General features: G+C 45.0%; 1 protein-coding gene across 2 annotated transcripts in view; it reads left to right on the top strand.

The window, feature by feature from the left end:
- Nucleotides 1-23,192, top strand: part of LOC144124915 (activating signal cointegrator 1 complex subunit 2) — a 76,755-nt gene extending 53,563 nt beyond the window's left edge. For both annotated transcript variants that reach the window (XM_077657862.1, XM_077657863.1), the window contains exons 11-19: nt 783-857; nt 1,383-1,476; nt 2,899-3,111; nt 6,906-7,015; nt 11,508-11,606; nt 11,795-11,986; nt 14,447-14,525; nt 21,172-21,301; nt 21,764-23,192. In XM_077657862.1, the coding sequence (XP_077513988.1) occupies nt 783-857; nt 1,383-1,476; nt 2,899-3,111; nt 6,906-7,015; nt 11,508-11,606; nt 11,795-11,986; nt 14,447-14,525; nt 21,172-21,301; nt 21,764-21,897 (1,126 nt within the window). In that variant the 3' untranslated portion in view covers nt 21,898-23,192. The remainder of the gene's footprint in view (nt 1-782; nt 858-1,382; nt 1,477-2,898; nt 3,112-6,905; nt 7,016-11,507; nt 11,607-11,794; nt 11,987-14,446; nt 14,526-21,171; nt 21,302-21,763) is intronic.
- Nucleotides 23,193-26,922: the final 3,730 nt, after the last annotated feature.

Here is a 26,922-nt window from a genome sequence, read left to right as displayed (position 1 = left end):
CGCGCGGTGCCGGGCTTTCGCGCAAAAACCTGGCATTCGACGTCACGTCGTGCAAGTGACGTCAGCAGCCGGGGGTTATCATTGGTCCACAGCTCCAAATTCTTTCAGACGTCGCGCGTTACCGCGGCCGTGGCCACTCTGCGCGCGCCGCAGCCGGCAGAGGTAGGGGAGGGGCTGAGTAGATTGGGCCGACGGAGGAGCGCCGCCGTTTTGCCGTGCGAGAGGACAGGGAACGGCGCGAAGACGCGGTAGTTCAAATTTTGTCTGCATATAACTCAGCTTCCACAAAACGCATTAAAATACATCTTGCGGGAGGATAATTATGAAGCGGCTTCGTTTAACACCCCAGACATATTGCAACTTTATTGAGAGCCCCTTTCTGGGTCCCTTTAAAGCTTTCTTTGTCTCTGAGGAGTACCATTATTGAGAAAAGCAATTATGTAGGTGAAATCAGGTGGCCTACAGAACACAAAGTAGCAGTAACCTGCTACTACTTCAACCTTCCTTCTGCAAAAGGTAATATTGCATGTCAGACCCCCATCATTGCATACAAATTGGCTCTGCTTGAACAGTTCTACTCTATGCCCAGTTATGGCATTTTCCTTACATGTCCCGTCAAAATTGAACTTGGTCTTTGTAGATACATTAGTAGGTTAACAGACAATGAGATAAACATTTGACAGTTGAAATAAAATCAAAGAGTAAAAACTTCTTCGATGTTAATAAAATACTGCTGCTGTACTCGATGTGCTCATGCTGAGTTTCCTCTTGCTTCTATGCAGTTTCGTGTTTTCCTACCAGCAACGATACCCTGTTGAAGAAGATATTGGCATGTTTGAACAGTACAACTTCTTTGTGTATCCTTTTGCGTGCCCTTCATTTTGAGTGGAGCTATTCCTTCTTGGCTGATTGTGTCATATATTAACGATTAGTGCTTTGTGCTGGTTGGTGCAACCTAGTCCTTGCCTGAATGCCTAACGATGTTGCTTTGGTGAGCAGCATTGTTGGATTTGAAAATAGGGCAGTGTAAGTCATACAAATGTAATGAAAAGCGAAGAAGTGTTGGTGCCACCTAAACACACGTAAACAAACATAAACATTAAGACCTTGTTGTAGCAGTTTGTGTAAACCTATGTTTAGAAGCCATTAGTTTTTTTTTATTATTATTGCTGCGCAAATTGTCATTGCCGGAAATGGTGAAAGTGCTTTTGCAAAAGTTTGCACATTTACGAAATATGCTACAGCATTGCTACTTGGTGGTATGAGAAGCGCTCTTACTCATGTTTGTTCAGTCTCTTGGGTGTTTCGAGGGTTTATGTGCATACTCTGCTGTTGATTTTTATGTAAACATCCTTTTTCCTTGACTATTACTCGGTCTTCAGAGATAACACACGTGTCCTGTACATCCTTCAAAGCATCAGCACTGTCTACATTGAGCTTGGCAGTGCACCTCCTAGTAACCTGCTTCAAGCTCAGGTAAGTCGTCCATGGCTTGAACAAATGAGCAAAACTCACTTGTGCCCGCATATATGAGAAATTTTCTAGTTTGGACTCATCCTTGATGAAACCCGCTTACTCGGCGATTTAATTGGGCTTGCTTCGGCCTTCGTTGAATTTTGCTCACTCAGCTGACCCACACACCTGAGAGGTTGAATTCAAATGTGGCTTGATGTGTCTTATCTGTGTGCATGTGAGTGGGTACAAAGAAACCCGAGTCCAAACGAGCCTGGTGTAGTGTGTGATTAGTAAGCTTTAGGTGCATGTGCCCCGACTTAAAAATACCACACTGACATCATTTGTTGACTTTAGTCGAACTCACTTTGGTTTAGATAATATTGTTACGAAAGCTTGTGTTTATAGAAGTTGTTAGTCAGTAGGCTCACCAGTGAATTTAGCTGTTGATGCATGGCTTGGTTGTAGTGAGGAGCGGGCCATTTGTGCAGGTCTGCTTCTTTTGCTAACCTTGTGCATAACTTTTCGTGTTCTTTTTTTGTCACATTTATACAGTCATTGCAGGCTTTGGGGGACAGAAAATTATGCCTAATTGTATGCAAGGTGTCTCATTGTGTTTGACACGGATTGTTTTTTAAATTCCATAATAGATGCAGCGGTTGGGTGCTAGAGGTTGGGTTATCCGGCTAGCGAATAGTACCTCATTCAAGCGTATTTGAGAATATGAAGTGAATAGTTACCGAACATGCTGTAATTAGTGACCTAACTAATCAGTCACAGTGTCTTGAACAGAATGAAACATCCTATGTAACCAGGTCTGAACTTAGAGTCTGCATGTGTACAGTCTGCATCAGCATTGCATAGAGCGGTCATGTAATGTGCGCCATTCAATAAAAATTGAATTTAGACAGTAAGCGACGTTTTTCAGATAAGGTACTGTTTCTCACCTGGTTTGTGAGTCTATGTTGCTCAACTTCTGTGCAAGCATTGCCTACAGAACCTACCAGCTGTGGCAAGGTGTCGCTCAGTTTGGAGGGCAATGCATTGCTTGGAAGGTTTTACACAAGGCTGATGTAGGCTGTACATTTCATATGGATACTGTTGCTTGTTTAATTTCCTTGAGCAAACCCGCCGCAGTGGCTCAGTGGTTATGGCGCTCGGCTGCTGACCCGAAAGGCGCGGGTTCAATTCTGGCCAAGGCTGTCGAATTTTGATGGAGGCGAAATTCTAGAGGCCCATGTACTGTACGATGTCAGTGCACGGTGAAGAACCCCAGGTGGTCGAAATTTCCGGAGCCCTTCACTATGGCGTCCCTCATAGCCTGAGTCACTTTGGGACGTTAAACCTCCATAAACCATAAACCAATTTCCTTGAGCAGGGCCACAGATGTGCCGAGTTGTCTGCTCTGCCAGTAACCATCAAGTGTTGACTGCTTTTTCCTCTTAGGATGCAGCTGCTGCCCCGAAGCGTACGCCCAAGGTTCCTGCTTTCCAGTTGACGAATGGCATCGCTAATACTGAGGCTAGCAGCAGCAGGGCCAGTGCAGATGGAGCAGAGCAAGGAGCCTGCGGTGGTGCGGAGCCCTCAGCGGCAGCAGTTTCGGCCGAGTTCGAGAACCTGAAAGAGCTCTTTCCAGACCTCTCTCCAGGCTATTTGCAGGTTCGAAGGGCACGCCTTCTTTTTCCTTATTGCTAATCCTTTCTCTTCATGCCATCGCAACACTTGTGTTCTCGCTAACGTGTTCTTTTATGTATTCACCACCAGTCGGTGGTGTCCAGGCACCGATTAGACCAATGAAATGTGTTCTCCTTTCTATAAATTCATACGTCGCCGTCAGAGTACATTGTAGGCATTGTGGTTGCCGTATTTGTTAAGATCAGTGTATATATTTTGAGTCACATAGTTGTTGGTGTTATACCTAAATATGTAGGGGCACTTTCTGACCCGAGTTATCAACCTTATGCTGTGAATCTGATGTTGCACAGTAATCAAACTCACAGTGTCTGATTAACCTTTTGAATGCTGCACTATGAAATAAGGTTTGAAGGGCAAAAGTTCCTGTTTAAAATTCACATATGGTTTCTAAAATAACAGTGAAAAAAAAATGTAGCCAAATTTGCATTAACTAAACATGTTTTTTTTTTTTCCACGTTCCATTTTTGGAACATTGGCGTTTTCAGAAAGTATACAGAATGCTAAAGTTGTCTTAAACATCTTTTAGGGTCTGTGCAGTGCGAATTTCTTCTTGCTATTTGAAGACAACCTTGCAGCTGCCTACAATGTTTGTGCAAGTTATAGGCTGCGCGGCTTTGGACATATGCTGCAGCACCTGCATTTTAAAATCACATGATGATGAGATTGTGGGGTGTCTACCCATTTTTCTGCGCAACACCATTGTCATACAAGGAAGCCAGCATTCGGCACACCGCTTTTGATGCTGCGAAGCCAATCTAACTGACCAATGGCTTTATGGAAACCAACTGTACCTCAATATTAATGAGCGTTTATTCTACTTATAGCGTTCTGGTAACAGAATTAGGTGTTTTATGACAGGTGGTGTCTGGTTCCAAACCACGGTCCGCTGCAGCATCCATGTGAGGCATACTAGGCCTACTGGCATTTAGCGAACTGTATTCTTGCTTCTGTTCTACATATTAGCTTGTCCACTGCCATGTTTTATGTATTGAACGATTTCACCATCCCCTTTGAGTTCGATAATACAGAACCTTCTGTATTCTCCAAGGCATCATCACATACACAAGGCTTTATTTAAAAGGCTGGTGAACACAGGAAGCTCCATGGTGCAGGTACTATAATGGAAAGATATTGTTGGGTACAGCACATGTCAGCGACCAGTTGCATACCTGCCAGGTCTCCTGAATTATCCGGGAGACTTTTATTTTCTGTGCTTTTGTACGGCTGTACGACAAAAACAAAAATCTCCCGGAAACGCACCCATATTTGGCCAATTTTGGCCAAATCCTTTTTCAGGTCTGGCCACATGGTTCGAAGGCCCCTACTGCATGACACCAATTGACATCGTGAGCAGTGAAAAGTCTAAAGAGCATAGTCGGCTGAGCGCAGTACCACTTTGATTTTCCAGTTTATGAAAATGCAGCGCCGCCGCTGTCTCGCGCGGCTCAAGCGTGGCGCTAGGGTCTGGTTCTGCACTTGTGCTGGTTTTTCTTCTAGCAGGACTAGGCCGCTTCCGTACGCTCATCCGGGAATTTTCTCTGTGCTTCCCCCTTCCCCCAGTCAGATCTCCCTAGTGCCTTCTTTGTGAACCTGGCAGGTATGCAGTGGTGTACAGTCTGCGTCACCTTTGTGTGGAGCGCTCGAGCAATGCTGTCTCGAACTTGACACCTCAACGTAGCCTCTAGCTTTTAAAGGATACACTTGCATGGAAGTAGAGCCACATGAACCTGCAAGCAATGTGAGCACAGGCAATTTGTCCGCAAACCATGGTCTGGGGCTGGATTACGCAACTGTCACAAATTCTGTCAAAAGTTATTGACAGTGACTTCAAAATGACGAAACGAAGAGACGTCACCGTTTGACGCAACGAGGAATATCAGCCAATTACAGTAGGGCGGCGCCTTGAGAGCATTTATTTGCACGGCGAAGGGCCGTCTGCTAAATTTTTGTATAAAGGCTTAAGAAATACGCAGCGATCAAAATAACTAATATTTTATTTTGCCAAAACATTGCGTTTAAAGTTCAGAAATTTCAAGCAAAACGAAGAGTTTGATAATGTGCTATTAAATTTGCTAGTGGGTAACTTTTACTGCCACGGGGAAGTGCTGACAGCGGTAAAACGTCAAGCCGCTTTGCACGAAAGCAGCCGATTCCACGCTGTGCTATAGTTTTTTTACACGGCGCCAGAAATCAAGCTTTTGTGCGATTGACCTAAGTGCACAGAAAAATGTGAACGAATGCAGTGAAGGCTACGTGCCTGCCGAGCGAACTTGCAAGAAGCACTTGGTATGAAATCTACAAAGACAACTTGTTGAAGTCTGTGGTGTTCGGCTCTTTCAATCGATGACAAAAATGCCAAAAGGTGAGGTGTTGCAGTATGTGACGAGTGGTTCTTTGTTTCTTTCCCCTTGGGAAACGGAAGACGACCACGAAGTACCATTTGCTGGGAAAATAAAGTGCTTTGCCAGCATAAGCGTGTCTTATTTATATGTAGCTGTGTGTCACAGAGATGACGACGGAACCCACCCCTTCTGCTTACAAATTGCCTCCAACACCTGCTGTACGCATTTGCTCACCGTCGGTTGTGTGATGCAGACATACGCCTCATTACCAACGGCAGCTTGAAAGCCGCCGGTAGCAAAGAACCGCAGTGCACATAGCGCCTGCTGCTGCACTGGCAGCACGCTCGCACGCGAACCTCCCAGTTCATCGGCGACTTTGTCGCACAGCCACTCCACAGTCTGCCTCTCCAGTCGAAAAAGGCGTCGAAACAGCTCATCCGGCAAGTCAAGCGCGTCTTCGTGCACCGTCCTTCACCGTTGCTCGCGCCAGCGCAGCCGCCTCAGATGTATGACCGCGTATTTTTTCTGTCACCGCCGCCATTTTCTGTCAAAAATGCAACGGTCAAATTGACAGCCTCGAAACTGTCACAAAAAAGTGTCAATTAGCGCCTGCATAATTAGATGTGCAACGTCACCACTTCTGCCACCTCTGTGACGTAATCTGCAGCCACCCATGACGCAAAAAAGCAAAATGGCCGCCGGCCACGACCGACCAATAGGAGCGAGGCTTATTGACACCTTTTTGATAAGTTTTTGACAATTTTCCTAAATGGCAGTTGCGTAACTGGCCCCTGGTTTCTAATTTCACTTTTGTCTGCATGGTGCAGACTGCTCTAGCGAGGGTTACGCAGACTGTACTTGCTTTAGAGTATGAAGGGAAATATCGTGGTGACTTCAGGGAATTGAACCTTTTTTGTCCCATACTGCTTCTTGACCTGATAGTTTCCATGTTACTATTCAATTGAGAAGTAATTTCTTGCAAAATAAAAAGTACAATCCTCTTGCTGGCACAAGACGAAGCCACTGTTTTCATCTTTGCATAGGAAATCTGTATTTCTTCTGCGGTTAGGTCTTGTATGTTGACACATGCTGTATTTTGTGTACTGTGTCATATTATATGACTTCATGAGACTTACATTTTTGGGGAAATTTGCATGACTTTTATTTTCTTTGTGATCTCCAGCGCCTCAGTTTTTAAAATTCGAAACGTGGGCAATATAATTATGTGGGAGGTTTGTCTGGTTTTTTTGATAGGCAGTTCTGGTATGCTCGAGTGTGTTTACCTGTCGCATTGCTAGATACTGTAGTATCTATGGACAGAGCAGTTCTCTTTAGTCCTGTACTGTTTCTGGTCTTTATTTTTCCTTTTTATTTTTTACCTGTTTCTACTTTCTTCCTCCTCCCCCCATTCTGAAGGAATGCGTGAAGTACTACAACAACAACTACAATGAAGCGGTGGTGGCCTTGCTTGATCAAAACCTGCCACCCAGCCTCAGCATACCTGCTGCATCTACATCAGAATCCTCGTAAGTCAGATGGTGTGCACATGGAAGTTGCAATCAGCTTTTTTTTTTCTTATCGTCTAGATGTGACATTATTCTTAATGGATAGCTTTGCCCCTATATCTCTTATCTAAATGCGCGGAAATGCACCACAGCTTTCATCGGGCAGTCTGTACAGTGTGGTGTGTTTCATAACAGAAAAAGTTAAAGGGATTGTGAAACTGTTTTGATGATTGCCTGTAAATGTGTTCAATGTACAGAACAAATGCTTTTGAGCATTCACACAAAGGATGAGTCCTTGGAACTGATGTGGTGGTTTATTATTAACTTTAAAAAAAAGTTAATTTTAAAATTTGCGAGCCGACTGATCACCACATAGTGTTGGTTTTTGGAACTATATTTTCTAGAGTGCATATCTGACCAGCACTGGTGATGTCATGTTGAACGACAGGCTACCAGACACTGGCATTAGCTGCAGCCACGACATGATGGCGGCACACTTACTGTAACCATGAAAGTCGCCTGCTCATGTAGCTGTGCGAATACCTGTAACGTGTTTCAATTTGCTGCTGCCACACTTTTCTTTGGTCCAGTTTGCTGCTGCCACACTTTTCTTTGGTAGTTCCGCAGTCATTCACCATGTTGTTTGCATTCGTGCGAAATGAGTGGGCCTTGCTCTGTCATTGGTTCCAAAGCCAGTGACTGGCGAGGTTTTGAACTTTGCAAGACGAGGAGGAGGAAAGACAGGGGGGTTAACCGGAAGAATAACCGATTTGCTACCCTGCACGGTGGTGGAAGGGATGAGGGGATTAAAAGATTAAGGAGAAAAGAGAGTAGTCGAAAATGGAAGTCACTATGTGAAGTCACAGCGTTCTGTGCACGCACAGCCTATCGTGCAGGCCAGAAGTCTTCAAGAAGCAGTGCCTTGGAGGCCTTCACCGCCAACGATCGCCGCAGCCAATGGCCGAGAATCTTCACTTCCGTTAGTGGGCGCGAATCTAGACGCTTCAGTGCACGGCCTTTCGGCGCTGTAGGCAGGGCATTCACAAAGAATGTGGGCTATAGTTTCATCATGTCCGCAGATGGCACTTGCAGGGCTATCAGCCATGCCGATTAAAAAAGAGTAATGCTTGATGAAAGCTACACCAAGCCACAGGCGACACAGCAAAGTTGCTTGATGTTGGGGTAGGCTGGATGGAAGCCGGGGGTTCAGATCTGGGTACAAGGTTTTCAAATGTGAGTTCGAAAATTGGCCTGAATTTCACGCGGCAAGCGTGATGTCTCGCGCCAGTGATCGAAGCCTACCCGCTGCGTCGGCTCTCGAGATGGGGATATGAGGATGGACCCACAGTTGTCCTCATGGCGAGCAGTTCGCGCGGCCTCGTCCGCACGGTGGTTGCCTGTGATGCCACTGTGTCCTCGCAGCCATTGGTAAACAGTATCGTGCTTTTTTTTTTTTGATGGCAGTGTGGTGGAGCTCTCAGATTTCCGCGACCATTTGTTCATGGGACCCATGACAAAGAGCAGATTGTAAGGCTTGGAGGGCTGCCTTTGAATCCGTGAAAACAGACCATTGCTGGGGTGTTTCTTCACGTATATGTTCAATGGTGACACGAATAGCAGTAAGTTCTGCACCAGTCGATGAAGTCCGGTGTGATGTTTTCACTCTCTTAACTATGGTCCTTACGGGGATGACCACGGAGGCCGAAGAACTGGATGGGGTCACTGAGCCATCGGTGAATACGTGCAGTCGGTGTCCGTGTTTCTCATGCAAATATTCCAGAGTGGTCTGTTCTAAAGCTGTCGATGATAAATCAGCCTTCTTTTTGAGGCCCGGTATGGAAAGAAACACACGAGGTTGGTGCAGGCTCCATAATGGAGAAGACGGTCTAGAGGCTGGTGTAAATGGGGCTGGTAGAAAGTCACCATGGGCATCAATAATTTTCGCAAACAATGTACTCGGCCAGTTAGCAGGAAGTCTGGCAAGATGATGTGCGGGAATCCAAGAGAGGTGACGAATATGCGCTCTCAAGGCTTCGATTGTTACATAGGCAGTCACTAGATTCTCCTGAGGGATGAGTACTGTTGCGGCTGTAGACATGCATTTTGGCAGTCCTAGGCATGTCCAGAGAGCTTGAGCTTGAACGCCTTTTAGACACCCAATGTTCTTTTTTTTCAAGTTTCCTAATGTGGGGATACTGTACCGAAGGAATCCCATGAATAGTGCGGTGTACAGCTGGAGCATCGACTGCGCTGATGCTCCCCACGACTTCCCTCCGAGAAAGGAGAGAACATGAACGATCGATGTAATTCGCCTTTTCATGTACGAGACATGTGGGCTGGATGTTGGATCGCGATCGATGATTACTCCAAGGAAGCGATGACTTCTTTCGTAGGGTATTGTTGAGCCATTTATGCGTACGGGGTAATGGGACATGCTCTTGCGTGTGAAGGCAACAAGGGAACATTTTTCAGTAGAAATCTCCAGGCCTTGCAGGCAGAGGTAGGCCGTAAGATTGCTTGCCGCCTTTTGAAGCCTTGCTCGAACTTGTGGTCGCGCAACTCCTGATGCCCAGATACAAATATCGTCCGCATAGACTTGAGACATGGGCGTTGCCCGGGGCCGCGCCGGCAGTTTGAATTAGTATCGGAATTTTCGAATTAGCAGGGTTCAAATTAGCGAGCTTTTGCTGTACATGTTTCACCATGTGGTATTTGCCTATGGCCTCCAACTAATTCATGACTGAACTTTTTCTTGGTGCTGTTTCGGTTTCATCTACAGAACAATGGCTGTGATGTGTTGGGAGCGTATAGGTCACATGAGGCATGAAAAAAAATGCATTTTGTCTTTAGTGGATGACATCAATGTGGATGACACAGCAGATGTCATCCATATTGGTGAGCAGGTCTGTGCACATTCTGTATGTACTGTGTGCTGCAAAATTCACACCAGTGCGGCCAAGCCATGGCAGGAGTGCATGCATGTCTTCAGAAAACAGCTGCATTAACCTTTTTGCGCTGCTAGCTTAAGGGGCTCTGAAAGGGGCTCTAATAAAGATACGGTATGTGTGGGATGTTAAAGCGCGCCGCTTCACGAATATTGTCCAGCAAGGATTGTTTAATGCGCTTTGTACAAGCTGAGTTGTCTGTAGTCAAAATTTGAATTTCAGCGTCTTTGCGCCTTTCCCTCTCCTCACGTCACTTTTTGCACGCTGGAAGGTCGGCGCTCCTTCGCCGACCCCACCTCCGGCAGCGGAGCTTCCTGACCCATCGGAGCTACGCGGCTTACTGGCCGCGGCCATGGTAGCTGCCTGAAGTCTGAAAGAATCTAACCAATAGCCGCCTCTCTACTTGTATACGCAGGTGCGAGTGACGGAGGAGGGTGCGAGCGTGAAAAAGTCGCTGGGAAGGGCTCGCCAACTTTCGCGCGTGATTGTGGGTCCTCTGCTGCGTGTAGAAGTGTATTATTAGGCTCAGATTTTCATGACAACAAAATGTAGGGATTGAGCAAATTCATGTGCACTCCTTGTAAGATGTTTCAGAGCCCCTTTAAGGGCAATGCTAAGACTCCTTCTTGACCAGTCTCAAAACCTGCCAGTGGCACCAACCACAGCATTCCTTTGCACCCCACACTCGAGCTGCTCAGTAGTGATACAGCGTGACAACTTATGGAGTGATATCTCTCCTAGATACAAAAGTCGTTTCTGTGTTGAGATACTTGACTTTGACTGACCTTGATAAGCTAGCACAGCAACACAATCGCTTTATGTCAAACTACACATAACAGGGGAGTATACCGTGGCCACCACGATTCACCTTGGTGGCATGACCTTTGACCTTGAGCTTTGACTTTGATTGTATGCTTGCAGTCAGTGACTACATCGTTAGTAATCTTGTACAGTAAAGAGTTTAACCGTGCAAAACTGCGTCTAGCCAGGCCAGAATTATCATCACTCAACCTTTGGGTGTAACCGTGGTAAAACCGCTCTCACTTTTTTTTGACAAATAGTGCTCATGTACTTAAGTAAAGAAACTACTTTTCAACTCAACGCAGCATCTCTTCAATTTTTTTTTTTAGTTTAAACAGCTGTAGTTGAATTCCTGGATCTCAGGGCATGTTATAGATTTTTTCTAATCTTTACTTCGTTTTACCGTACTTGGGTTATACATGAGTCAACGTAATCACTGAATTGACGCACTGTAAACAATGCCAGCTTCCCTTCTGTTGGGTATTCATGTTATTTATGTATATTCATTATTATTTTCACAAATGAGGAATGGTGCGAGAAAGCAGGACAGTAGAAGAGACACACCTGTGCATGCATGCATGTGTTCCTTATTCATTCCTTGTTTGGGAAATCACATACCTGCTGGCCCAAGTAGCCACACTTTTCATTATCAGTGGTGTTATCAAGATCATTCTGTGCCTTAATTTCTGAAGGTTTCTTGTTCACACAGCCTTGAACGATTCAGCATTGTCTAATAGAGATGTTTGTTTGCATTTGTTTTCATCTAGGCCTCTCGAATTTGAACCAAGAAGCATTTATGACAATGATGAGTTTGACATCCTGAGGAGGAACGATGTGGACTTGTCGAGAATTCACATTGGGAAGAAGTGAGTGTGACACCCCTGTTTTTTCAACCGTGCTGCTTAAAATGTCCCCAGACTTGCTTCTGTAAAATTTTTGTTCTTGTCTTATTTCTGCCCTCTCGTGTGGGTACTATTGGTGCTACCTGGTGTCAGAAGCAAACAGGAGGTGACTGCACTGCTGCTGATACATCTCATGTCGCTTTTGTCTGCAGGAAGAAGACACCTGCTTCGTTGGATGACAAAGGCCATGACAAGGTTCTCAAAGTGATGTACGAGAAGTACAGCATAGTGCAAGATGTGGTGGACGGCGAGGGGTTGTACGAGGATGAGTATGATGACACTTATGACAGCAACGACGTCGGCCTCGAGGAGCCAGCTCCTGAAAGCGAGTTGTCTGAACGCAGGTGATGAAGTGCAATCACTTCTGTCTCTCTCTCTTCCTTACACTCTTTTGTGTCTGCGTGTCTTCAAACGGCTAGACCAGGGTCTGCATTCTGAAATACTCACTTTTGGTACACTTCTACTCTTGCGTTGTATAAGATCCGATGCAGTGCCTTATTGCTGCATAGGGCATCTGTGAAACTGACTACGCTTCTTCTGGTGCATTTGAGAACAAAATGCGCTCTGCACATGCAGTTGCATAGGCAGGATTCTGTGTCTCATTAACAGGTCCAAATGTAGAAGCATTCTTAGTTTGCAAAGAGACTTCTGTTCTGTTTTCAGTAACAAATTATTACAGACTGCTCTTTTTTTTTAAAGTGTGCTGCCCGAAAGTGTAACTGCAGCACCAAGAGGGGCATAATCACCATATAAGTGTTCAAATTTGATCTATTTATCACTGACTGAATTATGACCTTGGTTATGAAACACTGTGCCAAGGTTTTTTTTGTGTCATACCCAGAGGAGTGGGGAACAAGGTGAAGATTCTGCAAAGGTGAATAGAAAGAATTCGAAGGGCATATTTTAGTATAAAATACAACTTACATGGCTCAGATGACAAAACCATGCTTTCTTATGGCTGCTACTGATACCCAGGACGGCACCTCATAACTGAGATGTAGCATATTGCTGATGGAGATTGGAGCTTATTGCTAAAGCATATTGCTAAAACATCCCAGCCGTATGAGTTCATTACTCATCTGCAGCTCAAGCACATCTTAGGCAGCCTCATCTGGGCTGCCAGGCCTAGATGGCATAAACATCTCAGCACTCATGGTACACATGTGGTCCGAGACCGCTGAATGAATATGGGTGCCAAATCTCTGGCACGTTAGTGAGTGCACAGTGGACAGCTTCTGCGTATCTGGAAATAAGAAATGCTGTGTAGGTTGCCACAGTGTGTTGCAAGCATTACAAGAGAGCTGAGTATCATTGTTGAGTGGGCGAAAACGAATGTAGATGTTAGTTTGAGCAGTAAAGATGAAGTGAAAAGGTTAAAGTGGGCACCAAGAGAAACAGAGTGCTGTCATAGGAGATATTGGGTTAGCTGGTGCAACACGGTTAGCAAATTACTAGCTGGGTTAGGGTGGTTGGAGCCTTCGCCTTCCAGTGGACATAACTTGAATGCTGCCAATAGCTGGTATTGTTGAAGTGTTTCATATTCCTCACATCAACAGCTGTCTTAGGGAATGAAGATGGCTTTAAATGAATGGGAAATGAAATCTGGCTTTTCAATGTTTAAAAAAAAAAACTGATCTTTGAGATGGGAGTGACAAAATTGGTCCTGCCTGATTATTATCTGGTTAATTTTTCATGTTCATGCAATCATTTGCAGTGCCAAAGCCCAGAACCCCCATCTCGCCTAAAAGTAATGCACAGTTTCTTAGGAGAGATTATTACACTAGGTTATAAACCTGCGCTTACGGCTATCATAGGGTTCATAGCACTGTTACCTGAAACCCACTGAATATTGTTGATAAATCATAAACTGAGTTGTAACGTCCACAAGTTCCTGTGGCCGGTTTGTGAGTTTTTATACTTAATGGAAGATTATAAATTTCCGTTGGAGGAAAATGAATTTTTTCATGGAATGGGTTGCTTTCTCTCTATGCAGTACAGTCAAACATCGTTACAACGAACACGGATATTACGAATTATTGGCCATATCGAGCTGTTCCTAAATATTTTCAACAAACACATGCATTTCTTACTCTATATATTGAATGCAATTTTCCATAAAGCGGATATATCGAACTGCCAAGCGCCAATCTGTGACCGGTTAGATGGCAGGCAACAGGCTTTGCCTCACTACTCGGATGACTGGTGGTGGGTGGAGCGGCAAGCATTTGCGCCACAGTTCACGCTTTACCTCGCTTTGCCGGCATAGCGGCGAGAAAAACTGGCACTCGACACCCGTTCGCGCATCTCGCACCCAACGATGGTGCCCCGGAACCAGCGACATGCTCGGGTGTCGTAGCTTTCCAGCAGCCGGGGCGGAGGTGGTGAAAATGGCGATACCTTTCGTCCTGGCGTTCACTTTTTTACGCGACGCCGCTGTTACGTGAGGAAGACACCCTAGCTGACGTTCGACATGCCACCGCGTGCTGCGGTACTGTGCGGCAAAGCCAACTTAACTAGCGCTTGCCGCAAGGTTTTTTGCGGCCTCCGCAATCACCGCAAGTCTCTTCGAAATGGTGCTAAAACTATGGAAGTTGCCGTTCTTTCGCTGAATAAATTTAGCTTCTCCGTCGCGAGTTTTTTGGCGACATTTTATATTATGAAATTTGGCTATATCGAACTATTATACTATTTTTTCCCAGTTTGCTACAACGAGGTTTCGTTGTACTTTCTCTGCGGCAGTGTAACTACAAAGGCCAGCATATGGGTGTAGTGTGGGATTTATGTGACTTTTTTTTTCTTCTCAGACCTTTCACCGTTCCCAGAGTCTTGGAACCAAAGTCGAGCCGAAAACACGAAAATAGATATGAAGAGGACGCAGATAGCGTGAGTGTTTCCTGTGGATAGTCTTTGTGGTCTGCCCTGTTTCTTTGCGAAGTTTTATTTTTCATTCCTTTATTTGTGTTGTGCAAACAAGGAAATGCAGTCGGCAGTAGAACTAAACATGGATTCAAGAATGTTTAATTTCTCCTGCCAGCAATCTTTTTTCTGTTGACAGATTTTACAGCACTGCTTGGTTTTTGCATGTGAAGTTCTGAAGAATTTAGTGCTAGGTTTTGTGGCAATGCAGGCATCATTGACTGTCGTTCGATTACTACATACAGTCGAACCCCGCTACAACGAACGTCGCTTCAACGAAATATTTCCAATTCCCCATCAGCGCGCCATAGGAAGGAATGGAACAAATTTCTGATCACAACGAACCATATTTGGGGCGCGTTTCCGCCTCAAAGAAATTTTTGCTATGCGAAGCTGGGTTTTTAAAACTCTTACAATAAAACAAGCATATCGCCGCCCATCTGTGTACTTCCGTAGGTCCACGCTGCTTTGTTGCACTAAACTTTCGCTGGAACCAATTCATCCACTCATTGAAATGCACGTGAAGACCGCCATTGCTTGGTGGTGATGACAGTCGGGCTGGCTGCCTTGCGAGAAGGTGCGGGTGCAAGCTCCCGTTTTCTTCCAAGCCAGAGCCGCAACCAATCCGCCGCCAAAGGATGCAGCAGCCTGGCAACAGCAGCAGCGCGTTTGCCCTACTTTTTTTCACTCGTGCTTGTGCGCTGCAATCGACACGAGCATGGCGAATTTGTCTAGGAAACGGAAGTTCCTTTCTCTTGAAGAGAAGGCACGAATTATCAGCGCAGCATCTAGCGGCAGGAAAACGGGAGATGTTGCAGCGGACTTCGGCATCTCACAGAGCACGCTGTCAACGATCCTGATGTTTTGAGACTATGCTGTCCAACCTGACTGTTTTTGGGCTGTTTTTGCCTCAACGAAATTTCCGCTTCAATGAAATTTTTCACGCACCCCGTGAATTCGTTGTAGAGGGGTTAGACTGTAGTAGAATTATCGATAGTGCTTTGGAAGACGTTCAGCTAAAGAAATAAGGCTGTAGATTTTAGCGCACGAGAAATAGATCAGGAAACCGAGTGCCAACAGATAAAGTACACGATGCTGTGTACTATCTGTGTGAATGCTACTATCCCTGCCTGTGTCACTTTATATCTTTCATTAATAATCAAAACATACCAGCAGAGCTGATGGCTTCGCTTCGTCCTGCTCTGATAGATGCTTTCAATGAGCACAATATTGAAACAAGCCTGTACACAGCGAAAGCACACTAATTTGAAGTTGGTCATTTTGGATTGCCTGCATGGCCCCTGCAAGCGCATGCATTGGCAGCCAGCACTAATTTATTCCACCACTAACACCATGACCACCAGTTGGTGTATGAAAGCAGTGTTTTTAAATGCTCAAAATGTTTTTTTTTTTTTTTCACATGTCACCTTATCTTTTTCTCTATTGACTCATGGCCAGGCTAGCAGAGACTTGCACATGTCAAGCTGTCTAGCGTGAATTCAGTAGCCGTTGTGCAGTGTGTGGAACAGTAGAATTACAGTGATACTTGATTGGCTACTTATTTGAGAAATAAGGTGCAGATCATTCAAGCATCTGGGAGCGGGAAATCCTGTGCAAAGAAAGAGGAAACTGTGAAACAATGCACTGTGGCCGGGCTTCTGCTTAATTGCTGCCACCAAGCATATGCTTTTAGACATTTATCTCAAGTACGAAAAATTTTCACAGTTGCCAAGACAAGGAGAAAAAGTTTGCAACAAGTGCAGCGTATTTAGCAGAAAAGATATGCAGTGGGAATTAATTGCAATGTTGTTTATTATTTTCCTACACTTTGGACATTTTGTTTTCACCTGGAGGGGCCGAAATTATTAGCTTTTGTTGTGCCTCGAAGGTTGGTAATTGGCAGCGGAGCACATTCGTCGCAGCCACCATATCCGGCCATAGTTCACGGTACTTAGGACAGATCTTCTCTTCTCTTTTTAGCCTCGGAAAAGGCCAGCGGCTTTCAAAAGGCCCTGAGAAACCCCAGGTGTCATGGCTTGTGTTCCTTTCTGCCTAACATGCATGTAAAAAAAAGAGCATGCAGATAGACGGCCCTTCAGAACATATCCAAATTCAATAATAACGACTAGCTTGGTAGTGAAACAGTCTTCTGTGAGCAAATACATTGTGATTAGTCCCAGAATGAAGTGGGTAAGGGAAAGGTAGAGGGTTTAGGAATGCACAGATTTAGGCTCTTGGGGAAACCTAAAAAGCACTCCAAAGACCCCAGGGGTTTCGCGGAATGCAGTTTCCGAACTCCTAGCCCCCCAGAAAAAAGAAAAGGAGAGAACTGTGATAGCAACGTATCATATGGAGTAAATGAAAACACTGGTACTCATCTTCTGAAACTGCTCACTGATAATGCATTGTGCCTAGCAATCTGTGTTGAGTGTTCTGACATCTGCGGTTGACAGTGGTGGAAATTTGGGCTCCTTTTGTCGTGGATCTGCAGTTGAGCACACATGTAACAAACAGCCTTAGTGAAAAGGGACACGCTTAATGCCGAAGACACCAACATAGTAACTGTTGCAGTGCGCGGGCACGTCTAATTGCAGAGGACAAAGGCCTGTGAGCGCAGCACTCAGCTCCAAAGAGAGTGCTTACGTGACAAATTTTTGCGTGGAGTCACGCTACGGGGCATTTTAAGTGTGAGGCATCAAAATCCAGAGGGCTGTCATCCTTCACCTGAACAGGATGTAAGTCAGTGTAAAGGAGAGAAAGTTACACAAGTGTGTGGAAGAAATGACAAAAATGAAAAAGCCTGCCTTGTGACTGGCATCACTTTTGCTTGTTCATGCTTTAATTTTATTGAACCTGCCTGCCTGGAAGAAACAGTCTACACCTAGGAAAGGAGGCAGTGGAATTGATCTAAATTGGGTGGTCATCTATACCTCCATGGCCCTTCTTCTTTGAGACCAAGGGCTCTGCATATTTTTTTAACCCTTTGAGGGTCGAATTATCTTGAAAAAAACTTTCCCAGGTGGTCAAATTACTTTATTGCGGATCTTGAATGTACAAAATGTGTAAAGTCAGGAATAAATAGTAACAAAAAATTAGGAACAGTACTTAGGTGTCAGCATCACTCACAACTGGAAAATGTTCAATAGAATTTCAGAGTGTGGTACTCCTTGAAACACGGGTCCACGCACAGCGCCTTATCACAGACTGCACACATAAAACGAGTGTCTGTTCTCCTCTTGGAGCGAAGAGTTGTGTTGGCACACACATGAAATCTTCTCTGCATGCGGCTGCCTTGGGCAGAGGTCTGAGGCACCCTCTCTGGGAAGTGCATGGCGCGCTTTCAGTCGCAGCGAGTTGTCTGTGGTTCGTCTTCCGCGCCTTGGTCGTTGGATTTGGGTTTGGTACAGTTCCAACATTTGGGTAACGACTTTGGGTAACATTTGGGTAACACAGCAAGCTTTACCGGGGTGCCAGTTCTCTCGCGGTAGAGAATAAATGCGTTCAGCAGTGTCAAGTTGAGCAGGTGAAAAAAGAACTTTTTGTTCCACTTCAGAGTTTTCCTTATGCTTCCACTGAAGCTCAGCTGCATGTCTACTCTGTCGACGAGTCCCATTTGCTTCGTGTATTCAAGTACACATGCAGGTTTATTCTTTTTTTCTCCGGTTGCTCTGTCCACCTTGTCGGAATCTTGCATCTCCGGTCCATGCATTGTTGTCAACATAGTGACTTCGCGCTTGTCGCACCATTTCAAGGCAAGCAGAGTGTTTGTGTGGAAGCTTTGTATTTCACTCTTCTTCAACTTCTTTTTGAAAGAGGGTAGGCCCTTCCTGTTGATACGCACAGTTCCGCATGCATTTGTTCTGTTGCTCTGCAGAAATTCAAAGAGCACTGGGCTTGTGTTCCAATTGGCCACAAAAAGAGTGTCCTTTTTCAAGAAAGTCCGCCAGAAGGTCAGCAACAGCAGCGCCCGCATAACCAAGCTCCTTTCTTTTGGCAAGGCTAACTGTAGCTCCTGTATAAACTAGAAACCTCAGTACATACCCAGTTTTCACGTCACACATCATGAACATCTTCACTCTGATGCCTCTCCAAGGCATCAGAGATTTATCTATGCATAAATCTTGGTATGGAAAAAAAAAGTCGGGAAAATTTTTCCTTAATGGCCTCCATAACCGGTCTGGTGGCCTTTAGGTAATCGGATTGCTTCGTTATTGAACTGAAGTGCAGGACGCACAGCAGAAGAGCAAAGGGGTTCACAGAAAAAATCTCTCGAAAGAAAGGGGTCACCAGCATCGGGTCTGTTGACCAATAGTCCCGCAGGGTGTTCTTCCGCACCAGGCCCATAAGGAGCACTATTGCCAAAAAGCAGTAAAGCTCCGGGAGGGCCACGGTAGCCCAGGCTTTGAGCCACGATGCGCCGGAGTGACATGTGCCTGCTTTTTCACTTCCATACTTGTTTGTTTCGGTTACGATGACCGACACAAGTTCTTCATCGAAAAACAATTGGAAATAATCCAATTCACTTGCTTCTGGCGGGAGCGGACCTGCCCTGAGTGCGAGTCGTCAAAGGCGAAAAGAGATGGCGAAAATTCACCTGTGTCCCACTGGGTGTCGTCGCGTCTTGCCCGCTTTCAAGATGTTGCGGCTGCGCTGAGTTCGGAGGTCAAACTGGCTGAATGCAGTTCATTGTCCGAAGATGAGCTGTCCCCTTCTGAAGAAAAACTGTCTTCCGATTCAGACTCGGTGAATGGAGCAAAATCGGAAGAGTCATTACTGTCGGTGTCCGGCCATAGCGTCGCTTTGCCGTGCATCTGAAGAACTCGACAGAAACTCAGTAAACACGGAGAGCGAGAATACCTCGCGAGCGCGAGCGACGATGATAAACAAGCTAAGAGCAGCGCCAATAAAATTAGAAATCAACCTCTGCCGCCTCAAAACTTATGTTTCGCGCGACTCCGTTGCGATCACGCGGCGGAACCGAAACCGCGTAAGAGCATTGCCGCAGAGAGCGAGATTACTTCGCCAGATACGGTGATAAGCAAGTTAAGAGCAGCGCCAACAAAGATCGAAATCAACTTCCGCCGCGCCTGCATGATAATGCGGACAAAGAGAAAACTCAAATTTCGCGCGACTCCGTTGCGTTCACGCGGCGAAACCAGAACTGCAAAACAGGTGTTACCCCGCCGCGGTGGCTCAGTGATTAGGGCGCACGACTACTGATCCTGAGTTCCCGAGTTCGAACCCGACCGCGGCGGCTGCGTTTTTATGGAGGAAAGACGCTAAGGCGCCCATGTGCTGTGCGATGTCAGTGCACGTTAAAGATCCCCAGGTGATCGAAATTATTCCGGAGCCCTCCACTACAGCACCTCATTCTTCCTTTCTTTCACTCCCTCCTTTATCCCTTCCCTTACGGCGCCGTTCAGGTGTCCAAGGATATATGAGACAGATACTGCGCCATTTCCTTTCCCCCAAAAAACCAATTATTATTATTATTAAGGGGTGTTGCCGCAGTCGCCGCGGCGCGACGCGCTAAAGCTAGAAATCAGTTCTGCTTTTCTCCGTAAGAAGGCAGCACAAAATTTAAATGCTTCTTGTAAGTCCTAAGAGGTGGCAGCACCTCCCAGTGAGCACGCATCGTTCTTTTGGCGCAAAATTTAAAACGGAGGATCGAAACCGTACCTGTACGGCAAAGACCTTGCGGGACAGAAAACCACCGCCGTACATATACGGAAAAAATCTTCAAAGGGTTAATTGTGGGTCATGAATCCTGCGTGGAGTGCATTCGTCAGTCACACTAGTTACCTGTGGTGAACACCCAGTCACTTTACAGTTTCTTCAAAACTCTGAAGCGATATGAAACTGCTACCCAGCTGAACTAGATTGGGGCACCTAGTTTGCCAAATCTGACCATGCCTTTCGGCCAATTGCACAAGGATGGCTTCCCCATGTGCTTTACAGCGAGTTTGCCCTCCACAAGAGCAGCCTAGAAGGTTGGCAAACATGTGGGTTCACAAGCATTTTCATTTGTGTGAAACTTGCCAAGTATCCTCTTCCCTTTTTTTTTTTTCAAAATTTGGCTTGAGTTGGGCCTGGCACACAATGCTTTCTGCACTTGAAGACTCGCCTTGATATTGTGCAGCCCCTATACATAAGTTTCATTAGCATGCTTGCCACTAAGGCAGCTGCTGATCACCACTAAGCACATGTCATTCCGACAAACATAATGTGCCAGTGGCACAAAAATAAGTGATTTTGTTTGTTAAAGCATTACCATTTAGCTGGCTCCTGTGTCACATGTAAGAGTAGCCTTTGATCGTTTGGCATAACAGTAGACTTTCAGCCCAGGCAGCCAGAGACTAATGTGTAATGCCTAGCTCCATTTACTATGAATTTTGGGATATAATGAGCAAATGAACTTAATATAATGAACTAATTCCTTGAACTGGTGCTTGGCTTCGTGTGTCCCTGTAGACAGGTGCACTGTGTGGTGTGGCCCCAATCCCGGGGGTCTTTAAGGTAATAAAGTGAAGTAAATTGAAGTGAAGACTTCACTACACTCTCTCTAGATTCTCTTATTTTTTTTTTTCTCACTTTTCTTCGGCATTGCCTGCAGGATAAAGATGAGGCTCCACAACGGGACCAGTTTGTTGCAAACCCAGCCGAGGTGCGGGCACAGAGGGAGAGGCGGTACCAGGAGAAGATGGAACGCTCTGGTCATGCGCCCCGCAGAAGGGATGTCAGAGGTGCGGGAGTGTGTGCCGCATGCTTTGCTTCTGTTGCATCAGCGCTCCATGTCATTCTCTTACATCTCCCCTTGTTGACAGTGGTGTTCATCTTGAATCTGGTTGGAGGGTGACCACAGCAGATGCAGCACCATGTAACATGCATTAACATGTTTTTACATGTTTGGAAGCTATTGGAAATTATGGTTTTTCAATGGTTTGTAGCCATTTGAGGGGCTCATGCTCATGCTCATTATAGCGTAGCTCCATGTGTGGTACCATTTCACCCTGCTGGCAGTGGTCTGCACCAGAAGAATGTTACAAGTGACACCAGTCTGCAGTGAGCTTGAGCAACTCAGTTGCAATCAAGCAGAAAGCTGCCTTTTGCCTCAAGGTTGCTACAATGATTGGAAATGCATTCATTGTTTTCTCACAGGCAGAGTTGAATTTCATGTGTCCTCCTCATTGCATTGGATTGCACAGGTGGACCGAAGGGCCAGGGCCAGTCTCAAGACGTGGTTCGGGACAGGCAATACAAGGAGAGGCACAAGTCATCTTTCAATCACAACCAGAGGTCGCAGGCTGACTACAAACGCAGCCGCGGCATGTATTCCTAGCACCAGCAGCGACCCTGCTGTGTACAAAGCTGTACAGGTGCAGCTATTGCTGGAGCAGCTGCCGACAGGACTTGCAATGTGCTGCTTTAATTTTTTATTTTCGTTTTTGATCTGTGATGCCTCATGTTTGTGCTGGTGTGCATTCACTGTACACTCAGGGGCTTGTTGAGGTACTCAGTGCCTCATGTAACGTTTCTCTTACTACAGAAGTCTGTTTTATGTGTGGCTGTTTTTTTTTTTTCTCTCTCTCACTGGCATGTCAAGTCGACACTGCTGGAAAGTGTGCCTTATAGAGCAGATGTTTCCCACACAGTGTATGTGGGTGTTGTGCTGTGTTCAGAGTGGTTGGCACCCCTCTGTTTTTTTTTCCCTTCACTTCATGCATCTCAGTTTGTATTGAGCTGTTGGTCTCCATTGTTCAAGTGCTACATGTTTACAACATGGCAGTGGTTAGTAGCATTGCAGCTGTTGCTGAAGCTTACACGTTTGCATAAAGCCTTGCTCATGTGAACCTTAAGCATTAATGCCGTGACAGGGAGATCAGTACTGACGTGGTAAATTATTTTAGTTTTCATTTATTGTTTTGAATAGAATGCTTAAGCGCCACATGGCACTGCTGACTTTTGGAAGAGGAGAAACCAAATTCGTTAGGCAGCATTGTTTGTCTTCGGCGCAAGTTTTCTTAGTATGCAATATACATATATATATATATAAAAAATTTGATATTGAATACTTTATGCTAGCACTGGGCAGTTAATATTTATCCATTTTATTTTTGCCCGTACGTATATAAATTGAGACTAATTTGCATTATGCTATGGCACAATATAATGTTACATTTTAGTTTTGATATACGCTGCATAGGTGAATTAAGTTATTATCTGTATATCTATGGGTGCACATTCAGCAACTGCCCTTTTGTGATGAATAAAATTTGATGGCATATTTTCCTCACAAACATAGCTTGCGCTCCTAGACAAGTATTTCAAACCTGAAGTAATGCGTCCCTGTTCTGATGCTCACATTATTGTTTAAGCATTTTCCTCTGTGTCTGTGTGTGCCACAAACCTGGCAGTGTGTCTTCTACATAGTGCCAAAACCTACAGGGAAATGAAAAAACACCTTGACCATCAGGAAACTCTTGTGGTTGAGACAGTTGTCAGAAAAATAAGGCCTGCAAAAAGTTTGCCAGGACCACCCATTTAGACTTTGCTTTTGTAAAGAGTGTTCTGCGCAGGACACAGTTGCAGTTCTGTGATATGCTTAATAAAGCAGGCTTGCTTCATAGTTTGTAATCAAGCCTTTAGAAAGTCTGTTGTCTGGTACGGTACTGCTGTCTGCATTCATCTCATGTCTCTACATGAGGATAGTTCACACCGTGTGGAGCATTGTGTTTAGATCAGCAGGCCATTCATGTTGCCTGCAGTATGTTGGCCAGGTTATAATCGACAGCAGTGATCCTGCATCCATTTGCATCTTGACTGGAACACCGTTTCAGTGTAGTGAATGAAATACTGCTGAACAAAGTTCATGGTGCGAGAGGCAGAGTTCATTAATATCGCTGTCCGACAAATGCTCTTCGCAGTGGGCCACCATCTCTTGATGCCTCCTTTGACACATCTCTTTCTCCTAATGTCCTTTCTGATGGCAACAGTAACATTCTGCATCACGAAATGTGCATTTAGTGGACTGGTGCCGTTGGCTACTGCAACATGCGCAGACTCCCTACTCAACTCCTCTGTGCGGCCAATACTTGTAGCTGGATACCCATTATTGCTGCTTCCCCTGCAGTATGTGATGTTACTTCAGATGTACTGCATTATTTTCATTTCTTCGACATTGGCAGCTGCGATTTATTCATGTCCTCAGCCTTTGCCAGCATGAATGATGGCATTGTGAGATTTCTGTGGACATCCACATCACAAAGCCCGTATTCAACCTTTTCAAGTAGGATTCTCTCAAGGGCATTGCCAAAGTAGCATCTGCTGGCACTCTTTCATATTTCCAGGATGAAATCTTTGGCTGTCTCTACAGCGTGCGGGTTTCTAGTAAGGAATTTGTAAGATTTCATCATTTCGTTCTATTTTGGAAAAAAAAATGTGCAGCAAGCCTTGCAAACGCGTCTGTGTGCTAGACAGTGAACCTCTGTAGGTTGCAGTGCTTTACGAGCAGATCAGCGATCCTCACATTCAGTGCCCTAGTTAAATGCACATTGCATTTCTTTAAATCGACAACATAGTGGGCATCCGACGGCAATTTCTGGCGTACCTAATTAGCAGGCCAGTTTTCTTTATCTTTGCCTAAGACTGAAGGCCCACTGCAAGAAGACATGGCTACGGCTGGCCAATGGTTCAAAGCCTTGTCACCACTAAAGTAACACAGCACGCAGGGGAGTGGGAGACAGGAATGAATATAAGTTTATTCAGTGTATCAATATTTATACCCCTTTGCAGAAGTGGCTGGCATTGCAGAGGAGCATCAGTAGATGTGCTGCTTACGTGGCTTTTGGCTTGACACAATACCATGTCTTTCATGCATAAATTGCATTTTTTTTTCCTATACTATTAGGAGTGCATTTTATACAATGGCATGACTTAGAGGGGACGTTACTGGAGTGTGTCACTAGCATTTCAGTGCTATAAAAGTCCTGGTAGTTTTATGGCACTTTAGGCCGTAATAATAACAGTTTACTGTGGTAATAAGTATATGCAGTACAGTCCACTTTTAACAATATTGAGAAAACCGAAAAATTCGATCGTTATAACCTATTATTGTTGTGTTTGAACCAACAAAGAAAAAGAACCTTCATGCATGTAGGTATTACCTCATGCATGTAGTCACTGCCACCGACGCTCCTGTCAAAGGCGCACAGCGTCTTGGCTCTCTGCCAGGTATGCCAAGCGAGCCACCCCCACCCCTTCCGGAGCTCCCTTCAAAAAATAAATAACTGCGATGTTACTGGTGCACAGCATCTTGGCACGCTGTCAAGGACTGCGCTGCGGTCAGCGTGAAAAGGGGGATGTGCAAGAATAATGAATGCTTAAAGTAAAATTCGCAATCATCTCGGGCAGAAACTACGTTTGTGTGAGACAGCGCTGCGCGGCAGTGACCAAGCTGCTCCTCCCTCCAGCGACTGTGACAATGATGGCGCTTCGCTCCCAAGGCTGTAGGCAACACTCCCTCACGGATTTCACTGCACCGGTCCGTGCGCGGAGTTTTTACATCGTTAGCTTCAAAGTATTTTTTTTTATCAAACTTTCAGACAAATTTTGGTGGTAAACACAATCCGGGCAGCCAAAATCCGGTTGTCGTATCTGTTATTTTGCTGATAATTGTATCGTTATATATGGTTTATTTTTACGTAGGGGCAATGGCAAAGTTGATAAATCTAAAGAACTTGATTGTCGTATCTGGTATCGTTATAATTGGATTACACTGTAGTGTTCTAAATGTGCTAAATGTTCTTAGTGTTAAATGGTGGCAGCCATGGACAAGTACTGGTTTATCAACTACTCTACACCTTTTTCAGACCACTTGGTAATATTAGTGATGGTGAAATACAAAAGCACTTTCCTTGCGGAGCTGATTTCCGGTTGCCTGTTATATCTAGAGTAGCAAATTCAGCTTGACATTGACATCTATGCTCAACCACCTGGGAAGTTCAACATTCATGCTTGAAATTTCAAGTTGCTAGTGATGAAGTGCACTGTTGAAGACAGAAACAGTGCATCTAAGACAACAAAACTTTGTGAATGGCAAAAGACCACAAAGAAGCTGGAATTGGTGAGTGTAGAAAGTAAAAGCTCATGATAAAAATTTTGTATAACCATGCCATTGAAGAGAAGGTCGCAGCCATAATAGCAGGGAGTATGCTGCGGCAATACAAACCTTCTCTTGCCTAGCAAAAACTAAATGGCTCTTAATACATAAGCTGGCAAGTGCGGTTGGTTTGCTTGTACTTGAAACCCTGTTTCCTCTATCATGATTGGAGAACAGCAAAGCATGCTTTGTATTCCAGCTGCAACTCTACAGGTGATGGCACCAAGCTGTAGGGGCAAATTGCTGGATTACCCACCTATGACACACCACTCAGCCAAGGTGTCTTTTTAGCCGATCCTGCATAGAGTGGTGCATTCTGTGAAGACGTGTAAGCTGAATGCATATGTTTAAAAGAAAAAAAATTTATCAACAAAGAACTTTGTAAGCACTAGAATGGTGGTCTCCGGGTTTCCGTGGATGTGATGTTAACCACGCCATTTCTTCTTCTGTAGTCTCGGACTGGTAGCAGACCGTCTACTTTGATCGTTAACAAACAGTTCTGAATGTGCATAATTTTTGCCTTTAGCTTCTATTTGGTACTTTGTAGTTTTTCGCATTCCACTTGATTGGTCCTTTCCATTAGAGTGCGGGGGTGTTACAGAAAGTCTATTCTGAAACAAATTCATTATAACCACACATCTGCTTTGCTTTTTTGTTGTTTTCTGGTGTCAAGGTTCCTGAAAATAGGGCAAAAGCGTAATGTGGGCATTCATAATGTGCTAAGTGTTCAGAATATACTTATAATTGATATTTAGGCATAAAGAGCCGTCATGACAGACTAGTACTGCCTAGTTGCATTTAATTCATAGTCACGCTGGCAGGCATTGAGGCAGAGGAAGCGAAGCACAGCTCCCAGCTAAGTACCCTAGCTATAGTAGGATACAATTTAAAGGAAAAAAACTGGCAGTTGCTAACAGTGGGTCACGTCTGTGGCATCCTATATTAGACTGCTGGACAGTTGCAACTGAAAAAATCAGGTTTTTAATGTTTGACTGTAGCAAAGAAGCCAGAGGCATCAAAATTTTGAGCTTATAAGTTTGTTTTATGATTAGCTTCTAGTTTAGATAACTAGGAAAGCTTTAATGATTGTCTACTTTCTGTCGTGGACAAATTCTGTTCGGTGGTCCTGAATGTGGGCGGAGCTTCACTGCAAACTTGAGCATCCTGTCGGACCAGTCGCACGAAAGAGCGTTGCCACACCCTCAT

The sequence above is a fragment of the Amblyomma americanum genome, chromosome 3, assembly GCF_052857255.1.
Source record: "Amblyomma americanum isolate KBUSLIRL-KWMA chromosome 3, ASM5285725v1, whole genome shotgun sequence".
NCBI classification, from domain to species: Eukaryota; Metazoa; Arthropoda; class Arachnida; order Ixodida; family Ixodidae; genus Amblyomma; species Amblyomma americanum.
The sequence above is the reverse complement of the archived record's forward strand: the minus strand, read 5'-3'. Positions and strand labels throughout refer to the sequence as shown.